Here is an 18,715-nt window from a genome sequence, read left to right as displayed (position 1 = left end):
GACTGATAATTGACAAGTTAAGGCGTACTTTGGTGTTGCTGTATGTGATGAATTTGCATACTAATTAACAGCGATTTCCATCAGTCTTGGGTTCATTTATACTCCTTGAGAGCTTCTCTCTTAATTTACTTTCTTGCTTTAGTAACAGTTTAGGAACAGAAACTTACTGCGGAGACCTTGATACTGCGCACATATTTAAGGATGTTACATTGCTTTTTGTAATTAACACATGACAAAATTAATTTTTTATCTTGGGGAAGACTTAGAAAGAAGAGAATACCTTCCCAGCATAACAGTTGCTACCAATTAGTATCAAAATAAACTGAAAGGGTTTCTTTACATAGTTAGCAAATGCTAATAAATTCAACCATATTTTTATTTTAAAGAGAGTAAAGACAATTCATAGATTCATTTAATTTAACCTTGGTGTGCTCTTCACTGTCAAGGAGGGATCTTGTGAGAAGGCCACTTTTCAGGACATTCAGGACCTCAATATCAAGCTCTCGGAAGTAAGCCCTGTAAGAATCCAGACCCAAATCTGACTTTACATCTTCTTTCTCCTTGAGATCCTGCAAACGATGACTACTATTACAATCTTATCATAAACTGGGAGCATTACAGATACGCAGATTTTAAAAGTGAAAACTTATGCCTGATCAATTCAAACAGTTCATTTTTTCTCACCAATTCAAACTTTTGTGCAACTCAGTCTACAGCAAACACTAGGATGGCTGCAACTGTTTGTAAAAGCTCCGCAGATTCTGCCCGAGCAAAACAAATGTGTGGCTGAATTCCAGCCAGGAGAGGTGTATGCTGCATACATATTAATCCAGCCACATAATTATACAATAAAAATAACTATCATTTTTCAAAGAAGCCTATCAAGTACTAAAGAAGATGAGATTTTACTGACATATAGGATGCGTTAGATCTTTTTTGAACAAGACAGATGTACAAAATGAACATGAACCAGGCCACATAGCCAGACAAAGGCATACGACAGCGCATTTAAAACACATTTGCAGGTTTCAAGATTAGGTAGACAACAGAACTGCAGCAAAAAAGGCAAACTATGTTGGCTTCAGTGTGCACAATGCAAACCTTTACCTTATCCTGCGGTGTCTCTTCCGCTTCTCCTCCATCTTCAAACTGAGTGCTGTCTCCCGACGAGTTCTTTCGGTTCTTTGCTTTTTTCTTTTGGCTAGTACTGTCTTAAGAGAGCGTCAAATCACTTAGTTGCATAATCAGAGACTCTAATAACCCAAACAAGCTTAGTCTTAATAGTGGAGGAGCTAGGATATCACATCAAAAAGTTGTAACAAACAGGCAATCTGTATTACTGCAATAAAATAGAAACCTACAGTCAAAGCCTCCGATTATTTAAAATTCAGGTTCAAAAACATAACGGATGAAGACTCTACCTTTTAAAATAAGCAAAGCAGATTGGTACCTTTGCTTCCCTTCTTTGTAGGAAGTGCAATGCAAGGAGGAATGCTTGCTGCTTCTAGAGTCTCCGAATCAAAATGGGCGAGAGGAGGAATGAAAGATGAAGTGGCTGAGATAAACACAGAAGACAGTAAGGCGCTTACAATTTATTAACCTTAAAACAAAGAATTTTACAACAGATCACTACTACCTTTATGCAAGCGATGAGGAGGAGTATGTGTTGCTGTCACATTCTAATGCACTTAATAAAACTCTGATGTACTCAATGTTTATGAATTAACCGCTACATGAATCCTTTCTGAAATATTACCAATTTGTATGTCACATTCAAGGCCTCCAGGTTGCTGATGCTAACCTGCTAAGCACCTTTCCAGAACCGTCTGCAGGTATGTAATGTTCTGCAACCTTATCATCACCTTGCCCTTCATTTCTGGGTCCTTCTGCCTACAAAATGCATTTACCACCTGTCAAAAAAAAAAAAAAGATTTCTGGACTTTATGCTTTTCAAGAGATTAAATGCCACAAGAATGCACCATTCAGTAAAAATGGCCAACTTGTAAATATCATCTACTGACCTCTCTAAACCAGTTGATAGTGTAAAATAGTAACGTGCACAGGAAGTCCTTCTCCAGTTTTGAAAGACTTTCCATCTTATCAACCACTCCAACATCAGTTAAAATTAAAGGACAGCCTGTAAGAGAAAAAGGCCACTTACGTCAAAAAGCTTCTTAAAATATCACTAATATATTACTCTATTACTGCATAACAAGCAAAAATCAGTAAGAACCGAACAAAAAAATGTACTTGGTGACATACAGCAAGCTGAAATTTAAACCAATTTTTGTGCTTTAAACTACATTGCTTTATTGAAACATATAAGATGGCAGTTTTCAGTGTGTTAAAATGTTTTACTCCGTTTCTCTGTAGGGGTTTATGAGATCTTGCATCTAACACAGAGTTTTAGTAGTGTGGAGAAAACAGACACATATAAAAGGTCACCGTTAGACAGAGGCCTACTGTAGCAGGACAGAAGAGGGAAAGTCATGAGCAGAGGAAGAAGCAAACTACTACTAGAGGCAAAAAAAAAACCTGACTTAGGATCAGGCCCTCTGCTAGAAAAGGCAAACTGTGCCAGTGCCACTTTGGCATTTCTTCTCAGGGTCTGGTAAGTTACTTGCTCCCTATAGTAAACTGCACACCTGAATAAAAAAGTGTAACTTATGGCCCCATGAGTGAACACCACAGACCCCCAACTGTGAATTTATGCAGCCTGTGCAAGTCTCCCAAAGCCAAGCTGCACACTCAGTTTAGAAACTGATTTAGCACCGCGTTCACTTGCAGCATCAGCAGTCCCTCACTTGCCCACCTTTGTGAATGAGACACCAGGGTACCCACATCTCTTTACTCTTCCTACACTTTAGCACTTCTTTCATTTCCTTGTTACTAATCTTTTTCCTTCCATTTCTGCCCAAACTGTCTGTGGGCACAGAAGGTTGAAGAATTCAGAAGTATCAGTGCATCATATTTTTGTTGCCGAGATTAAAACCGATTCTAACCTTTTAGTGAGGTAAAGCCAAAGAAAGAACGTATTAGCATGTGAAGTTCTGGGAGTTTGCGTTAGTTGAACTGAAATTAATAAAACACACGAGGCCTAATCTTTAGCTTTTCTAAGTCCTAATGTGCAACAACTGAGGGCAACGACAAAAGACTGAAACAAAGAGTGACGACGACCCTGAAGAGGATCAACAGGTCTTAGTAACTTATGAATCACATTAAGGTTTCGTTCATTCAAGAACTGAAAGACCACAAACATTTAAAAGTCAGTCCCATGTGAGTAATGCTTCCTTGAGCAATTACTTAGACAAGAAGTAAAAAGTGGAGAAGCAATTCATTAGTTTGTGCTCATTTATTAAGAAAAAGAGTGAATGAAAATTAAGCCAACTAAGATTTATGTTTTCTGCTGTTTGTTGTTCTGCATCAGTAGTCATAGAGATCAATCTTTGTTATAAATAAACCTTATTATTCTGTTTATTACATTAAGAATGTTTTGAAGACTTTGTTTAATAATTACTCTAGTTTCTCACCAAGTACGAACCATAAACGGAGAAAGAGAATGTATATTTTTAAGCCTTCACCCATTTATGAAGTTTACGTCTTGTAGATATGGTGTTCTGGTCTTGGACGTCAGATAGAGGAGTCTCATCGGTATCACTTTAGAAACAACAGTAGAATTCTTTAGTAACAACTTAAAATGAAAAGTATCCTCTACCCAGCAATGCATCAATCTCCTCCAGATCTCCTTCATACTGCCTCTCTTCACAAAAGCGTAAAAGACGGAAGAAGGAAGCCAAGCACAAAGGCGAAACCCTCCTGTAAATAAAAGCACCAACAATCTCAATTTAATAAAACCTCAAATGAAAAGTCACACAAGTGCCTATAAAAATACCAGATATTGTACACTACCCAGTGGAGAGCAGGGTCAAAGTAACTTGTGTATAAATCATGGCAGATTTCAGAATTCTGAAATGTATCAGTAACTGAGTCAGGTGTAATTTATGCTCATTGTAGATTATAAAGCGTAAGGAATCATCATAATTACAAAACTAGAAAAAATAAGCACTGGCGGTATTGAGAGATGGGGTACAGAAAACACAAAGGGCTTTTTATACAGTTTAGCGTTACCCACTTCTTGGTGCTTTGCCCAGGAGGATTCCATTGATGGCTTTTTTGAAGAATGTCTTCAGCAAGTAAAGGCAGAAGATTGACTGCAATTCCTTCTTCATTATCATCCTCATCCAAATTATACATTAACAATGGAGGGAAAGGAAATGTCCTGCAATGCAAGCAGGTTATAAGAATTCTTTTTTCCCCATTATTACTTTTCCCCAAATTGACCGAATAGTATCTGCCATTTCTCATTCACATTACTAAACAATAAAAACGGCCCCTTTGATGACGTGACTTTTCTGCTAAGCCATCAGACCCCTGCATCTATAGATTCTCTGAAACCATTTTATCATCACTTGGGTAAAGGCGTCCAGTATTTCCCAAATGACCCAACTTGATTAATCTGGTAAAAAATTATGGAGAACATCCCCATTTATTTTATATATTGATTAGACGCCACACCTTTACAGGCACTAAAGAAGGCCAATCAAGTGTTTAGCCCTTACCCTTTCAGTTCAGGTCCCTGGTCTACAATAAAATCTTCTTGGAAATCTTCAAGCACAGTTTTTCCGATCCATTCCTGCAAAAAAAAAAAAAACAAACTCTTCCTTTTTACATATATAGACATGCTCTATCACACAAAAAACAAATTCCTCACTGACCTTCACATGAATAAATATTTTATTTTGATTTATCACAATTCCAAAAAGCTGATATTTAAACGAATAAAAAATGATTTGAATGCAGAAATGCGCCACATAATGTTCACTCGAGCAACATCTGACCGCATACATGTCCTTGTTGGCAGCATCACATCTTGAGAGTGCTGTAGCATTATCTCCGTTTCACTTCCTAAAAATATTACAGTGAAGTGCATTATGGCTTCCAAATGCAGCAAAACCAGCGTTAGTGATAGCTGCAGCAAGAAGCAGGAGAGAAATATTGACGATTGGTAAAAATGAACTAATGCTGTTCCTTGCGATTTAGGCATGTCACACGACAATCCTGAAAGCACACAGAAAAAAAATCTCCAAGCTATTAAAGAAAAAGCTCCACTGAACGCTACAAGGCCAATGAAAATGTAAGTGGGACCTTTATCAGATATGAAGAAGCTTCTAATGCTGCAGAATGAGAACCAAACACCCCTCTCAAGACGCTGGCGATCACTGCTAGGGCACGAAGAGACTTAAGGAAAAAGCAAAAGACTGTCATACGGTCTTCACACAACATCCAAATCATATTTCAGAGATCGTACTGTGGATGTTAAGTGATGCATACCTGTAGAGACTGCACAGTCCCAAGTAAAAGAATAAATTTGCATTCAAGTTCTTAAAAGTACCCTCTTAATTAACTTTACACCAAGTTTAGGCGTAGTCAAAAACAAAGCTCCTTCTCATCTGATTAAGGCACAATGAATCAGCTTGGCATGGCTGTAAACTCCTTATCAGTTCTCATTAAAATCATCATCATCTTCAATTCACATTTCTAAGTGAAGACTCCAGCAGTTACAGGCCGAGTTGATCATCTAAACAGATATTCTGATTCTTGCACTTTAACTCTTCAAGCATGCCCTTGCTGAGACATCCGCCCGAGTGTCTCTTAACGGGGCTTTATCTCCCATGGAAGGCACTTTGGGGACATTCACACTGGATGCCAAAACCACCTCAGCTTCAGCGGGTATGGAGAAACAGCAGCTCTACTCAGAGGTCCTCCTGCACTTTTGAGCCTAACCACTCACAGAGGGTATACGGGCAACCAAGCCCAGGAGCCTCATTTCACTCACAAGTGCCAGTTACTGTACTTCATTATTCCTATGGTCAGTAGCCACAGCCTATGAGCCACAGGGGAGGTGGACTGAAGGTAAATGTAAAACTCTCACTTTAGCACCACTGTTCAGGGGTATGACTGGAGTACTGCAGCCACTCGACCAAACAAGGACCCTCATAAATCACCACACCCTTTAAAAGTTCTCCAGGTTATTTAAACTCTTCTCTTGGGGACACTGCACTCTTTCCCTTCCTAATCCAAGTTTACACATTTCTGATTATTATTTACTTATTTTTAAATTGGACACGGGCTTTACAATAAATTGCCCAATACAGAAGCAATCACAAGCACAACTCACCTGCACTTGAGGGTCTAGTTTGCCAGTTTGCACCAGGTTAGCCAGCTCATCATAATAAAGGGCCGATGCCTCAGGAGAAGACTCGCTACATGAACGCACCAGCTCCAACAGAGAAATTGCCTATGTGAGAGAAGAATATTGCATATGTATTGCAAGATTACAGTATTTTTCTCCTATCAGTAAAAGTGTAGTAAAAGATCTATACCTGCATCTCTTACAAGCTTGTGTCTTTAGAAATGTGCTTCCCTTTAGAAAATATGGACCACATATAAAATCTGAAAGCCTAACCTCTAACTTCAATACACTGCTCAAGGACTTCTCGTTAAAAATGACAGAAAAACTCCAAAAAAGGAGGAGGCTTGTGAGTAAAGCCACCGAGAAGGCAGAAGTCACCTTGCAAACTGCACTGGCCCACAGAGTCAAGTATGGAGGAGGCAGGCACATCCCACTGCAGCGTGTGTCCCGTCAAAAGGGATTTCATATATATTTAAAATGATATAGATTACATATTTAAAAACATACATATACACAATATATCTAGAAGACACCTGGACTCAAGGGTGTTGAATGCTTATGCAATCAGTCAGTTTTTATTTATAATTCAAATCTTTCACCATGCCTACCCGACAGGAAACCTGGAGCACAGCAGGGCTGTCAAATTAGCCAAAAATAAGGTCTGAATATTCAAACCAAAAATAAGCAAATAGATTATTAATATATTCAAAGTTAGGTAGGTTAATGATTCCGGCCATTGTGGATGTACATGCTTTTTTTATTTTCTAATACTGTATTATTGTGGTAACAATAAAAGTGAAGAATCTGCAGCGTCGTCTGGTGTTAAGTCTCGTACAGTACTGATGACTGGGTGACAAAGTCATAAACCACTCAGCCTGCCGGACACAAGAGCACCAGTTCACTCAGCCTGCTGTATCTACACTCTCAAAAAGTGCCGTCTCTCTCATATGTCTGCTTTTGCCTTCGAATGAGACCTGCAAATTATATTCAAATAGTTAGCTTTAATCTGACAGCACTAGAGCACACACAGCCTTCACACAGATGGAGTCCCAGCTTGAACTCAAACCAGTGATTTAAATGCTGTGATGCTGCTACCTGCCACTAAAGTAGCGTATTTCAAACAAGTTAGCGCTTCTCTTGGTAAATCAATGCAATTTACAATTTTTCTGTATTCTCTAAAGATTGAGTTCTTACAGAAATAATTAAATTTAACAAATAACTACTGTGCTCAAGAGCTGAAAAGGATACATCTTGCTGAAGGAAATAAGCAAGATGGTAAATGTTAGTTCCTTCAACAGCCTAAATTTGCTCTCTTTTGCTAAGAGAATGGTGTAATATTTTGATAAAAATGTATACTAAGAAAGAAATAAAAACCAACCGTAGTTACTGCAGATTAAAACTAGCTTCTATAAAATCTCCAAAACTCTAGGCCATCTAGCATGGGGAATACATGTGGCTAGGACATGAACAGGCTGCAACTGAACAATGCAGTTGAACTGTGGGCTGGATTGTGCCCACGCTGTTCGTACGGTGAATGGCACGGAAGTGTCCAGGTGCTGTGTCAGGAGCTACAGAGTGGCACGAAGAGGGAGGCTTGCAGTGGCACGCTCTCTCTCTGCCATTTCTCCATCCACGGAGGAGAAGACCAAGTCTCCCCTGGAGGCCACATTTTGACCAGGCCTTATCCAGATAATGTGCTGGCTAAAATGAGAACCAAGTGTGAATATAAAAGTTTATGTACCGTCTGAAACTACACATCTAGGACTGTCAGGATGGATGGTTTGCAAAGCTACATTCTATTTGCTTACGGCACTAGTTATAATATTTGAAGATTGAAACGTTATATGTAATCTATATATAAATGTGCAAATTGCCAATTCTGGTAGTCTTTGTAATTGCCTGGTATTACAAATATGAAAGGGAAGAGAGCCGTCCTAAACTACATTCCTTGACAGTGTGGTAAGAGTATGAGGAATTCTTCTAAGGGCCATATGATTAAGAGGGTCACCCTAGGACCCTAACAATACACTCGCTGTTATAAACTCTTCTTCGTCTATGCACATTAGTCAAACACATCCCTCACCTGCCTACAGCATTCCTTAGATATGAGCATTTGATCACAATCCGGATTGTCCGTCATTGTTCTGCAAAAAGAGAGACAATATGGTAACAGTGGTTGTATTCAGTTTTATATTACTGATTCTGTACATGAGGGATCCATCCACATATTGAAAGAAGTCAAACTCTTTTGACACGTACCCCAAAATCCTCAAAGAAACTAAATCAAATGTAGTGGGCTGGACACTGGCCTTCGTAGCGCACAGTCACTTCCCTCCCTGCTCTGATCTTTATGAATAACAAAACTGATGTCAGTGCTCATCTGAAAGTCCATTATGTGTACGAAAGGCAAAACCAATGGCGTCTTGTTGAGGGCATGTGGCATGTGCTCTTGTCTGTTGTCTTCTACTACTCAGAATCAGTTAGGACTTGGAAAGAAAATGTTTCATGTAAACACTGTAAATATATTTGAAATGAAAGTGATTGTGAATTAAACATTTTCTGAAAAAGAAAGGGAGTGCCAATTAAAATTTAAGTAAAATTAAGAATGGTTGGAAGGATGGAAAAAAAATGCCATATACTGTACAAAATTGCAATAGTGATTAGTGTTTATTTAAAACATTTGCTCCAAATGAAAAGTTTTATAATTGTGAACAAATGCAAAATTAAAAACAGTGAACTGTACTAAGGAAAATGAACACTCCCATCAATTGATTTTGTTCATTTTGATTCTGCTATTTCAGCATTGTAAAACTGCCATACCTAACTAACTGCTTGATTCCTTCACAAGTTAAGCATACCATAATACTTTCAGCCAAGGAATTGCTCAGCAGAAGTGCGTCAAGAAACGCTACTGGGGCTCCTTTATATTGTTTTATTATCTTTTTCTGTATCTTTTATATCACACACACACACATTTACTTAACCCTAACCCCCTGGGAACACGTTCTGTCTGTCTGTCTGTCTGTCTACCAAACACAATACATACATCGTAAGACATTACACTGGAAACAATCGCATCATGCTCAGGGATGCCTAACCTACCAAAACCATTATAACAGATTTTCTGTAATATACCCTCATTTTGTAAGGTTTCTTGAATTAAAGCATTCACCAAATATATCACGTGAACAATAAAAGGAATAATAATAATAAAAGAAATAAAAAATAAAAAGCCTGCTGAGATTCTAATTGGGTTACCTGACTGCAGCCATACTTCCAACTACCATCACAGCACCAATGATGCCAATTCTTTTGTATTTTGCCACAGTACTGGAGAGCTGCTTTCGAATTACAATGTGCATGTCATCCTACAGCAACACCACAAAAGAGAAGTATTAAAACGATTTGCACGTATTGCAACCGAGCAATAAATAAAGAAGTAAATCAGATGACACTAACCTGAATGTGGCAACTATCAGTGCCTCGGCTGAATACCAAGGTGCTCAGGATACAGAAGAGCTTGCGGATCTGTGAAGGGCTGAGGTTTTCCATGTAATCCAGTATGCCCTGCAAAATGGAACAGCAATGATCCTAATTTAAAGCATGCAATAAATTCTTTTGTTGAATCAAAGTTGTATTGCAAAATTATGCCAGTTTAACAGTAAATGGATATTTCACAATAACTGACAAAGCAAAATAACTGGATGTGCCTGGGAGCTTGAGAATGTAAATGCTGAAAACAATTTTATAAAACAGATTTATTACCAATATCTAAAGACAACGACTTCTGCTTTCTGAGATATCAATACTGTTTTACGGGTATATTAGAATACAAAAACATTAGAAGCTTTCCTTAAGAAAGAACAGTTTCAATTCTGAACAACGGTTTACAGAAAGAGAAAATGAGCCCTCCAAATGGTCTGGAGAGGATAATCAGCTTTCTGACTAAAACTGGAAGGCAGTCGTAGGCTGGGACACCCACTTGACAGGCTGGACGGCAGGAGAAGTGCACTGGACATGTGACCTTCGGTGGGTAACTGATGCTCACGGTCCGGGGGCACCAGAGGAGGTTTCAGTTCACTGGCCACACAGCCAAAGTTAAACCATGTTTTAAAAGCCACTTTGTGTTTACCCTGTGCTCGTCACCAAAGCTGGTTTTATGTAATACGACACTGGGAAGCTGGGCCACTACAAGAGCATAAAGTCACACACACTGGTTATTTGGGCTCTGGCACCACTCAACTTGTACACAATTTTATGGTCAAAAAGATAAGCGGATGGTACTGAAGTGGGGATTGCGGAGTAATTTGTCCATTAGAAAGGACAAAGATATGTGATCAGACATTTTAACATGCAACAAAAGAGACAGATACAGTATATTCTAATTGATATTAAATGGTTTGTCTTATTATTTTATTATGAATATTTTCTTAAACTGAAATTCACAATGAAAAGCTGTTGCTGCTGCATGAACACAACGACTACAAATGCGAGCAGCAGCCGATGATGTGTACCAACATACAAACACCTCCCGTTCCGAACCACGATTTTCAACTGCAAGCACATGGAACAGACATTCTTAGATAACGTCCACTAAAGATTACATCTAATCACAACACCCGCTTCTTTCCCTAATATTTTTGAATAAAAAGAGCATCTATTAGATTAAAGAAAAAGAAAATGAAAAGCAACACTACTTAACATGCATGATTATCAAGTAAGCCAATCATTTTCTTTGTGTCCCGATTTAAGTAGTCAGTAATTTATAACTTTACAACACAAAGTTACCTAGTCAGGAATAAAGGAAACGCCCCCCCAAATAATAAAGGAAAGCTCTTCTCTGCTGTCAAAACCACAGACAAGCTCTTCTTTAAAAGGAACGACGCTCACCTTGACAAACACAGCATAGAGAGCCATGTCAGCTGGCCGCTGGGCTATTAGTTCAGAGAGGATCTCCAAAGAGACATCGACTTCATTCTCATATCCACTGCACACATGAGTGACAAGAGAGCCCACCACCTCCTGTAAGCAGAACACATCAAAATGAGACCACTTTCACTTTTAATAACTATCATAATATATACTGGGACTGTGAAACAAATAGTCGTAAACACCCAAGAGCCTACTGCACTGACTCAACTCAGAGAATCGTCTCTTTCTATCCAAAGTCGATTCACTGAATGTGGTCAGGAGCTTCTTGAGTAACAAGTGCATGTCAGTGGCACACAAGAAGCAAACCGGACAGGTTCAGGTAAAACAAACGCCATCTCTCACCCTGTATTTCTGACAGCTAAGTAATGTTACTCATACCCTAACGGCAGCGTCCGAGACCCTCAACAACAGAAGGCAAGCACACCTTTGGTTTCGTATTTGTGGAGAACAGAGGAATCTGCACGGACAGCATGTTCATTCACAATGATTCAAAACATTAACAAGAAAGTGAACATGAATTTAAGTTTGAAAACGGCCACGGCTTTTCACCTTCCATACCGCTCTGCTTCTGTCAATCAAAACAAGAGGTGGTGATTTCAGGACAGGGGACAGTGGCCAAGTGTAGGTGGCCTTTTTGTTTTCTTAGCTTTTACAAATTTCAGGGACAAAGTCATATTTCCAGTGAAATACTGGGTGTTTAAACTTTGAAGATAATACAAGACGACAAGGGAACAACCCTTATGACAAGCTGACTAAAACATCGTACACGAGCACAGCATCTGTTCACTCCAACACACTAAGAGATACCATTTCAAAGTTATAATAAATATGTTTGTCTGGATATTGTTACTGAAACTTGTTAAACTAAACAAACAGAATCAGCTTAGTGGCAGTGAAATAAGAATAAAGACAAGATTTTTAAAAAGCCTCTGCGTTCACAGGACATTTTTATTTTATATTATTTTAATAATATTGTATTTGCTGCTAATATGAACATCAACATCTCCCCTACAACCCTGACCAATTACAACGATGCTGATAAAACAGCACAGTGGCACATGTGCCAATAAACTAAACACCAATACACCTTTGCAATATCTCACAGGGTATGACATGACAAGAAAAAGAGAGGAAAAAATAATTCAAATTAAAAGTCATATGAACCTCAGAAGGGAATGTTTCAAATACAAGACTGAAAGTGACACATACAGCTTTGGATAAGCACCTACCGGGTGATTAAAAAGACGCACTAACCTGTTGGCAGTAGGAGTCAAAGTAGTTAAATGCTTCCCGGTACATTAAACTTCCAAAAGTGACTGTGCTGGGGTCAGCTGAGCACAGCAGAGACTGAGCAAGAGAAAGAATGGAAGGGAAGTAGGCTCGGACGACCTGTGAAATCACAACGAGCACAATGCACAAATCAAGAATCTCTAAACATGTTTTGCAGTAAAAAGGATATTTTATGGTAAAAATGTTGATCTTCTATTTTTTCCAGTTATGGACTCCACTTGTTTCTTACTCAGATCACATCATTCACATGTTTGTTTGCCTGCGAAGCCCTGGAGCGCTTGGCAGAAGGAGAAACAAAGCAGGATCTAATCCTGGATGGGACATCAGCTAATCTGTCACACAGAGCTAACTCAAGCTTTCCAATCAACCTAAAAGAGCACGCATCTGGAATTTGAAAGAAAACAGGAGAAACTCCACACAGACGGTGACCGAGCAGACAATAAAGTTCAATTTTAACAAATGCACCCATGTGACACCCAGATTAAAAATATCATTTTTAAATTATGCACCTTTCATATTGGAAAAAATGTCTGGTCTTTACCAGACTGCTATTAATGCTCATAAAGTGGGTCCAAAAAATGACACAAAGCAAATGTATTCCAGTCCCACGACTTGACTCACCACAGCATGGTCCCTGACAGCAGCTCGGAGTAAAGATTCTCGAATTTGTCCTCCTCTCACTTTGTTTCGGAGAACCTTTTCTGCCCCCCGACGACTGTTATTGGCATTTACCACATGTAAGATGAGGAGTACTAAGAGATCAATCACCTGGGAGCAGAGAATTCAAAAATTAAACTCATACCAGGCTACCATTAATCTGAATGAGTCTTTCATTTCAGCACTGCTTTCTCCCAACTATATGGAAACAATAAGTTACAGTACTTTTACAATTAATGTGAAAGTTGAATTTTCTAAACAAATTAACATTTTAAATTATCTATAGGATTGTTAAAGAAAATTAGGACAAGCGCTTGTTTCAAGATTAAAACTTAATACATTCAAAAAGAGTACAATTTGTCACACAAAACTGATAAGCTGTGAATATACTGTACAGGCATAAATAACGGAAATAAGAATTGACAAAGGCAACTGTAGGGTTATCAGGAGCACACACCTCTGTACTGTACTGGCCACAATGGTTTGGGAGGAGTTCACGCTCATAAAGACTACTTGCTAATTCAGTTCTGTACGTTTTAGCATCGCAAACAAAGCCCAGCTTACATTATTTGAAAGATATGGATAATCATCGATACATCATCAAAACATGTATACTTAAAAAACAATTCAGAGTGCCTAACTGTCCAAAAACGTAATGCCCAACTTTAGATATACTACTTCATACACAACACAAGCTGCATTAACACTGCCAGGTCTCAATGCCCACATCAGAATTGGTGAAGAAATCCAATCCGACATGTGTGGCGTTTACATTACACGGCTTAACTTGTGACCTACGTGTTTACACACACATTCAGCTTACACCATACGTTGTAACATATCAAAGAGAAAGGAGCCAATAAGAATCCCAGCAGGTTTTTCTATTAATGCGGTCAGTTTTCTTAATTTGAGAAGAGGTCATATTCTAAATATGGCGAGTCAACGCAGCACAATTATGTATAAAAGTTGTTTCCTTTTTGCATCACATATCATTTGCTTTGTCTGCCATGATTGTATTAACATGTCACATTATACGCAAAACTACATTCTAGCAAAAAGTCAGTGTGAATGTTTAAACTCTGATCTGATGTGTCCAATTAGAACTGAATCAAAATTGAAATTGGTTTGAATCCAGTCTCAAAATAAAAACGAAAAATACACACATTGTGGTTTTAGGTATTTATGCCAAAATTGTATCTGTGTCAGATAAATAGGAATCAGAGTGGGAAGTATTAACACATCAAAAAGCAGGTCAAAAAAAGTTGAATAAGCACACACCTTATGTTCAGCAGCAGAGTCAACATTCTCAATGGCCTATGGGGAAAAAAACGTAAAGGTCATGGAAGAGACAGCATTCTGGGCTCACGATTCACCTGTAGAGCTGAAACACAGCCTGGACATTCTACTCAAGTCTTACTACCTATCAAGGTCTTTGGGATACCTAAAATGAAAAAAGGTTCATAGTGTATACTGCATATGTTATAGGACTAGGGATTAATACTATGCTCTTCTACACTTCCTAAAGGGAAAGAGATTACCAAAAATGATACAAAGATATCAACATACCTTTATCCAGGCATCAGAAATAGTTTTCTGGAAACGAATCGAAGATTTAATGACATCTAAAACAAGTGTCACACAGTCCCCATTATTACTTGAGAGCGATTTTAGGGAAGACCTAAAATAAATAAATAATAAAATTAAATTCAAGGTTATCGCAATGTTTGGAACACAGCGGACATACTTTAACACTGCCATTAGCTGTGCTTTGCATCAAAACTACACACAAAATGAAAATACAAATTACATATAAGCCAGTATTAGGTAACAAGGTACTGTATGTACTGTATGATCATCTGCAATAGAACAATCAATACCAAATGGCACCCTGAATTGTTTTTCTTGAAACTGTGTAGTTGCACAAATTTAAAATATACATATTCAGTAACAACTAAATGTTCAAAACAGAACTGAAATTTCCGAACAAATGAAAAAAACAAAGAGGTAACTGAAAAGAACCAAAAAACAAAGAAGAGTGCAATCTGCTCTGTAAAGCATCTGGATTCACCAATCTAAAACTCCAACGGGAGTGCCCAATTAAACTAGCGCACTGGAGACTGACGGAGGTACTATATGACAATCAGAGGGTCACTGAAGAGTCACTAGACCACCAACCAAAGCAGCATGAGGAAGACATACCAGTCTAGACAAAGGACCACATGGAAAGACGCTCCAATAAGTGCACTACAACAAATGTAAAGTTCTTCAGTGAAGCACAGGTTAGAAATGAGTGGTGAGGAGTACATTAGAGGGTCAGCTCAAGTTGGACGGCTGGAAGACAAAGTCAGAGAGGCGTGATTGCGTTGGTTTGGACATGTGCAGAGAAGAGATGCTGGCTATATTGCGAGAAGGATGCTAAGGATAGAGCTGCCAGGGAAGAGGAAAAGAGGAAGGCCTAAACGAAGGTTCATGGATGTGGTGAGAGAGGACATGCAGGTGATGGATGTGACAGAGCGAGATAATGAGGACAGAAAGATGTGGAAGATGATGATCCGCTGTCATGACCAATGTTCCTTCTAAGCTCATATGAATTCAGAGCGTCACTCATACTTCCCGCACGATTGCTCATTCCGACGCCGTTGCTCGTACTTATCGCGAAAATTGGTGCTCATAAATTTTTGGCTTAAACAAAATGTCGCTCATAAACAATGTTTCTTGCTCACTATATGCTACTCCTTAGAAGGAATACTGGTGGTGACCCCTAACGGGAGCAGCCGAAGTGAACCACAGGTTAAATAATGGAATGCAAGCAAAATAAGAACATTTGTGCAGGAAGACACTTGTGTACCTGCAGCTGCAGTGAGCTTCTGGAGTGAGGATTCCAAAAGAATGTGTTAGTCTTCTGGAATGGTCTTTTCCAGGGATTTGGCAACACTGTGATGATGTTGCAGGGATTTAAAAGAAGCTCCCAAGAATACCGGAGGGACAGCTGAACAGAAAAAACAAGGAGCAGATATAATGGAGACTGAGAAAGAGTACAAAGCTGGTATGCGTAGGAAAAGAAAGGGAACAACAAATGCAGGCAACACAAGTAAACTTGTGAAATCTGAAGATGCCACTAAAATTGGGGGAATGTCAGAGACGGAGGAGGCAGCAAAAAGAATTCATGAAGATCTTAGAAAAGCTTCAGAACTGGGAAAACACTTGAAAAATGCAGCTCAATGTAGAAAAGGGCAAAGTGATCCACATGTGCAAAAGGAATATAAATTATAAATAAAAGATGGGAGACACTGTCATACAGGAAGCAACCTCTGAGAAGGAATTAGGAGTATATTTTGACACAATTTCATTGACTAAGCAATTTTCATTTTTCATCTACAGAAGCAATTAAAAAGACATGTAAAATGTTAAATTCATGAGGTTTTATGATATAACCACATCTAGAGTATTGTGTGCAGCCCTGGTCACCACAGTACAAGACAGACACAGCAGCACTTGAAGCTATGCAGAGGACAGCAACCAGGTATCTCCCAGGACTTAAGGACATGTCCTACTGTGACAAACTCAGAGAAATAAACTTGTTCAGCCTCAAGCAGAGGAGCCCGAGTGGGGACCTCACCCAGGAATTACAAATTCTCAAAATTATTGATAAAAGTTGATCCACTTAAGGGTGAATCACGTGCTCAATGACGACATCAGTGCAAATAAGTGCGTGCATTTAAACCTGAAGCTAGCGAGAACTTCTTTACAAAGAGAGTTGTGGGACCGCAGACACATGTAGTTGAAACTGAAACAACTTTAAAGAAGAATCTGGAGGAGATATTGGGAGAGCTTTTCTATTGGCTAAACACACAAGCGACAAATGGTCGAAATGATCTCCTCTCGTTTGTGAAATTTCTTATGTTCTAAACAGCAGAACAGGACAATAAATGTAAGCTATTACAGTAACTTACTGTAAAGCTGCACAGAGTGCTCTATTTGCATTTAAAGATTCTCCAATTAAATTAACAACTAGACAGTTTACATAGGAGTTCAGTGGATAGAGCACAGTTTAAAAATTTTAATAAAGAAAAATAAATGCATACAAACAAATAACAGTGGAAATGAAGAGGTGCTTCTGTTTTATCACCTTACTACTCATAACAGTACAATATGAGCCCATAAAACAAAGGATCTCTCACAGGAAGTCTGTGTACTGTTAAGCGACTGTAACGGTGTCAAGTTAGATTAGAATTATCAATAACTAATAGGCAAACAGAATTGCTTACTCCTGTTCATCAAGATAATCGCTCAGGTCAAGTTTTAGCTTTTACAAGCCTTTCAACTGAAACTACCTAAAGAGACAGCAAAGGTGTACATTGGAGCATCAGCCTTGTGACTGTAGTGCCAGGCGAAAACCCTAACCCTAAAATCTATAAACTGAAATCCAGGGAAAACGCCAAGAACTACAAACAGTATTTCTTATCTCCGTGTCTCATGTATGCATTTATGGCGCATTTATTAGATCTACATTTGCAAAAGCAATTATCCTGTTTTTCGAAGGTTGTGTTTCTAAATAAAATGGCACTATTTTGTTTTTTAGAATGTATATTGTTGTAAGCAAGCATTAAATCCAAGAATCCACAGTGATAAGAGAAAATAAAACAGGTTTCTCACCAAATAAAGCAAATCAAGTAAATAAACATCCTGTATTTCTTGCGATTTATTAAATATGATTTTAAAAATGCACCAGGTTCTAACAAACCTCACTGGTCCTTTACGGTTTTCCCGGCCCTGTGATGTCTGAAGTTGTGACGGTAAAATACATGATTCAAGATCCAACTTTTTTCGAAGATCTGAGATAACCTGTTTTTTGTTATAAAAAAAAAAAATAATAATTACAATAATAATCCATAACTAATAATTACCTCCTTTGAAATATTTACTGGAAAGGACATGGGACACAGTCCAGCCCAAAAGGTTACCAAAGCTGCTCAAAGGATTATGGGCCGTGTATCTTTTACAAGTGATCTAATGTATAAAGCAGAAACCTTGACATATAAAATATTACATATAGGGTATATTTTACTTAATTTTTGCTAGACAAATTTACAAACTACAGTTTTATAATGAAATGTGTGGTAACATATCAAGCAAATTTGTAACTATAAAAATTCAAACTCGTATTAGCTGACTTACCAAGGCAAATTATAAAACACACAGACAAAATTAAACCTTTTATTTTATTGTATAATTACATTCAATGGATCATTGTTAAATCTATTACAAAAACAGTCAAATCATTTTTGATTGTTGCATAATTTTTGTCAATTTTGGCAGCTTTTCACCATTTTATTTTGACCGAAGGAGAACTGTCATTGGTAAAAAACAAAAAAAACAAAAAACAAAACAATGTGTCATTTTTGGCCCCAAAAACTGAAGTACTATTTGGTTACTATATGAAAGACTTCAGCCCAAAAGGCACTTCTCCCCTACATTTCCATTAGTGAGACATTAATGAGGACAACATTGGGCAGGCCATCACATTATTAATCGGATTGCCCTTTTCTATTTTCATTTTATGACGTACTGTACTATATAGAT

At 38.2% G+C, this 18,715-nt stretch overlaps 1 protein-coding gene across 1 annotated transcript in view; it reads right to left on the bottom strand.

Moving 5' to 3' along the window:
- fancd2 (FA complementation group D2) overlaps positions 1-18,715 on the bottom strand; it is a 47,877-nt gene that overhangs the window by 17,208 nt on the left and 11,954 nt on the right. Inside the window, exons 12-29 of the mRNA XM_039773449.1 lie at positions 17,877-17,977; positions 14,699-14,810; positions 14,411-14,446; positions 13,097-13,243; positions 12,440-12,574; positions 11,144-11,275; positions 9,713-9,820; positions 9,512-9,621; positions 8,337-8,397; positions 6,239-6,358; positions 4,620-4,693; positions 4,133-4,279; positions 3,716-3,816; positions 2,022-2,137; positions 1,802-1,910; positions 1,451-1,555; positions 1,108-1,211; positions 423-569 (exon numbers count right to left, since the gene is read on the bottom strand). Of these exons, the coding sequence (XP_039629383.1) occupies positions 423-569; positions 1,108-1,211; positions 1,451-1,555; positions 1,802-1,910; positions 2,022-2,137; positions 3,716-3,816; positions 4,133-4,279; positions 4,620-4,693; positions 6,239-6,358; positions 8,337-8,397; positions 9,512-9,621; positions 9,713-9,820; positions 11,144-11,275; positions 12,440-12,574; positions 13,097-13,243; positions 14,411-14,446; positions 14,699-14,810; positions 17,877-17,977 (1,965 nt within the window). The remainder of the gene's footprint in view (positions 1-422; positions 570-1,107; positions 1,212-1,450; positions 1,556-1,801; positions 1,911-2,021; positions 2,138-3,715; positions 3,817-4,132; positions 4,280-4,619; positions 4,694-6,238; positions 6,359-8,336; positions 8,398-9,511; positions 9,622-9,712; positions 9,821-11,143; positions 11,276-12,439; positions 12,575-13,096; positions 13,244-14,410; positions 14,447-14,698; positions 14,811-17,876; positions 17,978-18,715) is intronic.

This window comes from Polypterus senegalus, chromosome 12 (genome assembly GCF_016835505.1).
Source record: "Polypterus senegalus isolate Bchr_013 chromosome 12, ASM1683550v1, whole genome shotgun sequence".
NCBI classification, from domain to species: Eukaryota; Metazoa; Chordata; class Cladistia; order Polypteriformes; family Polypteridae; genus Polypterus; species Polypterus senegalus.
The sequence above is the reverse complement of the archived record's forward strand: the minus strand, read 5'-3'. Positions and strand labels throughout refer to the sequence as shown.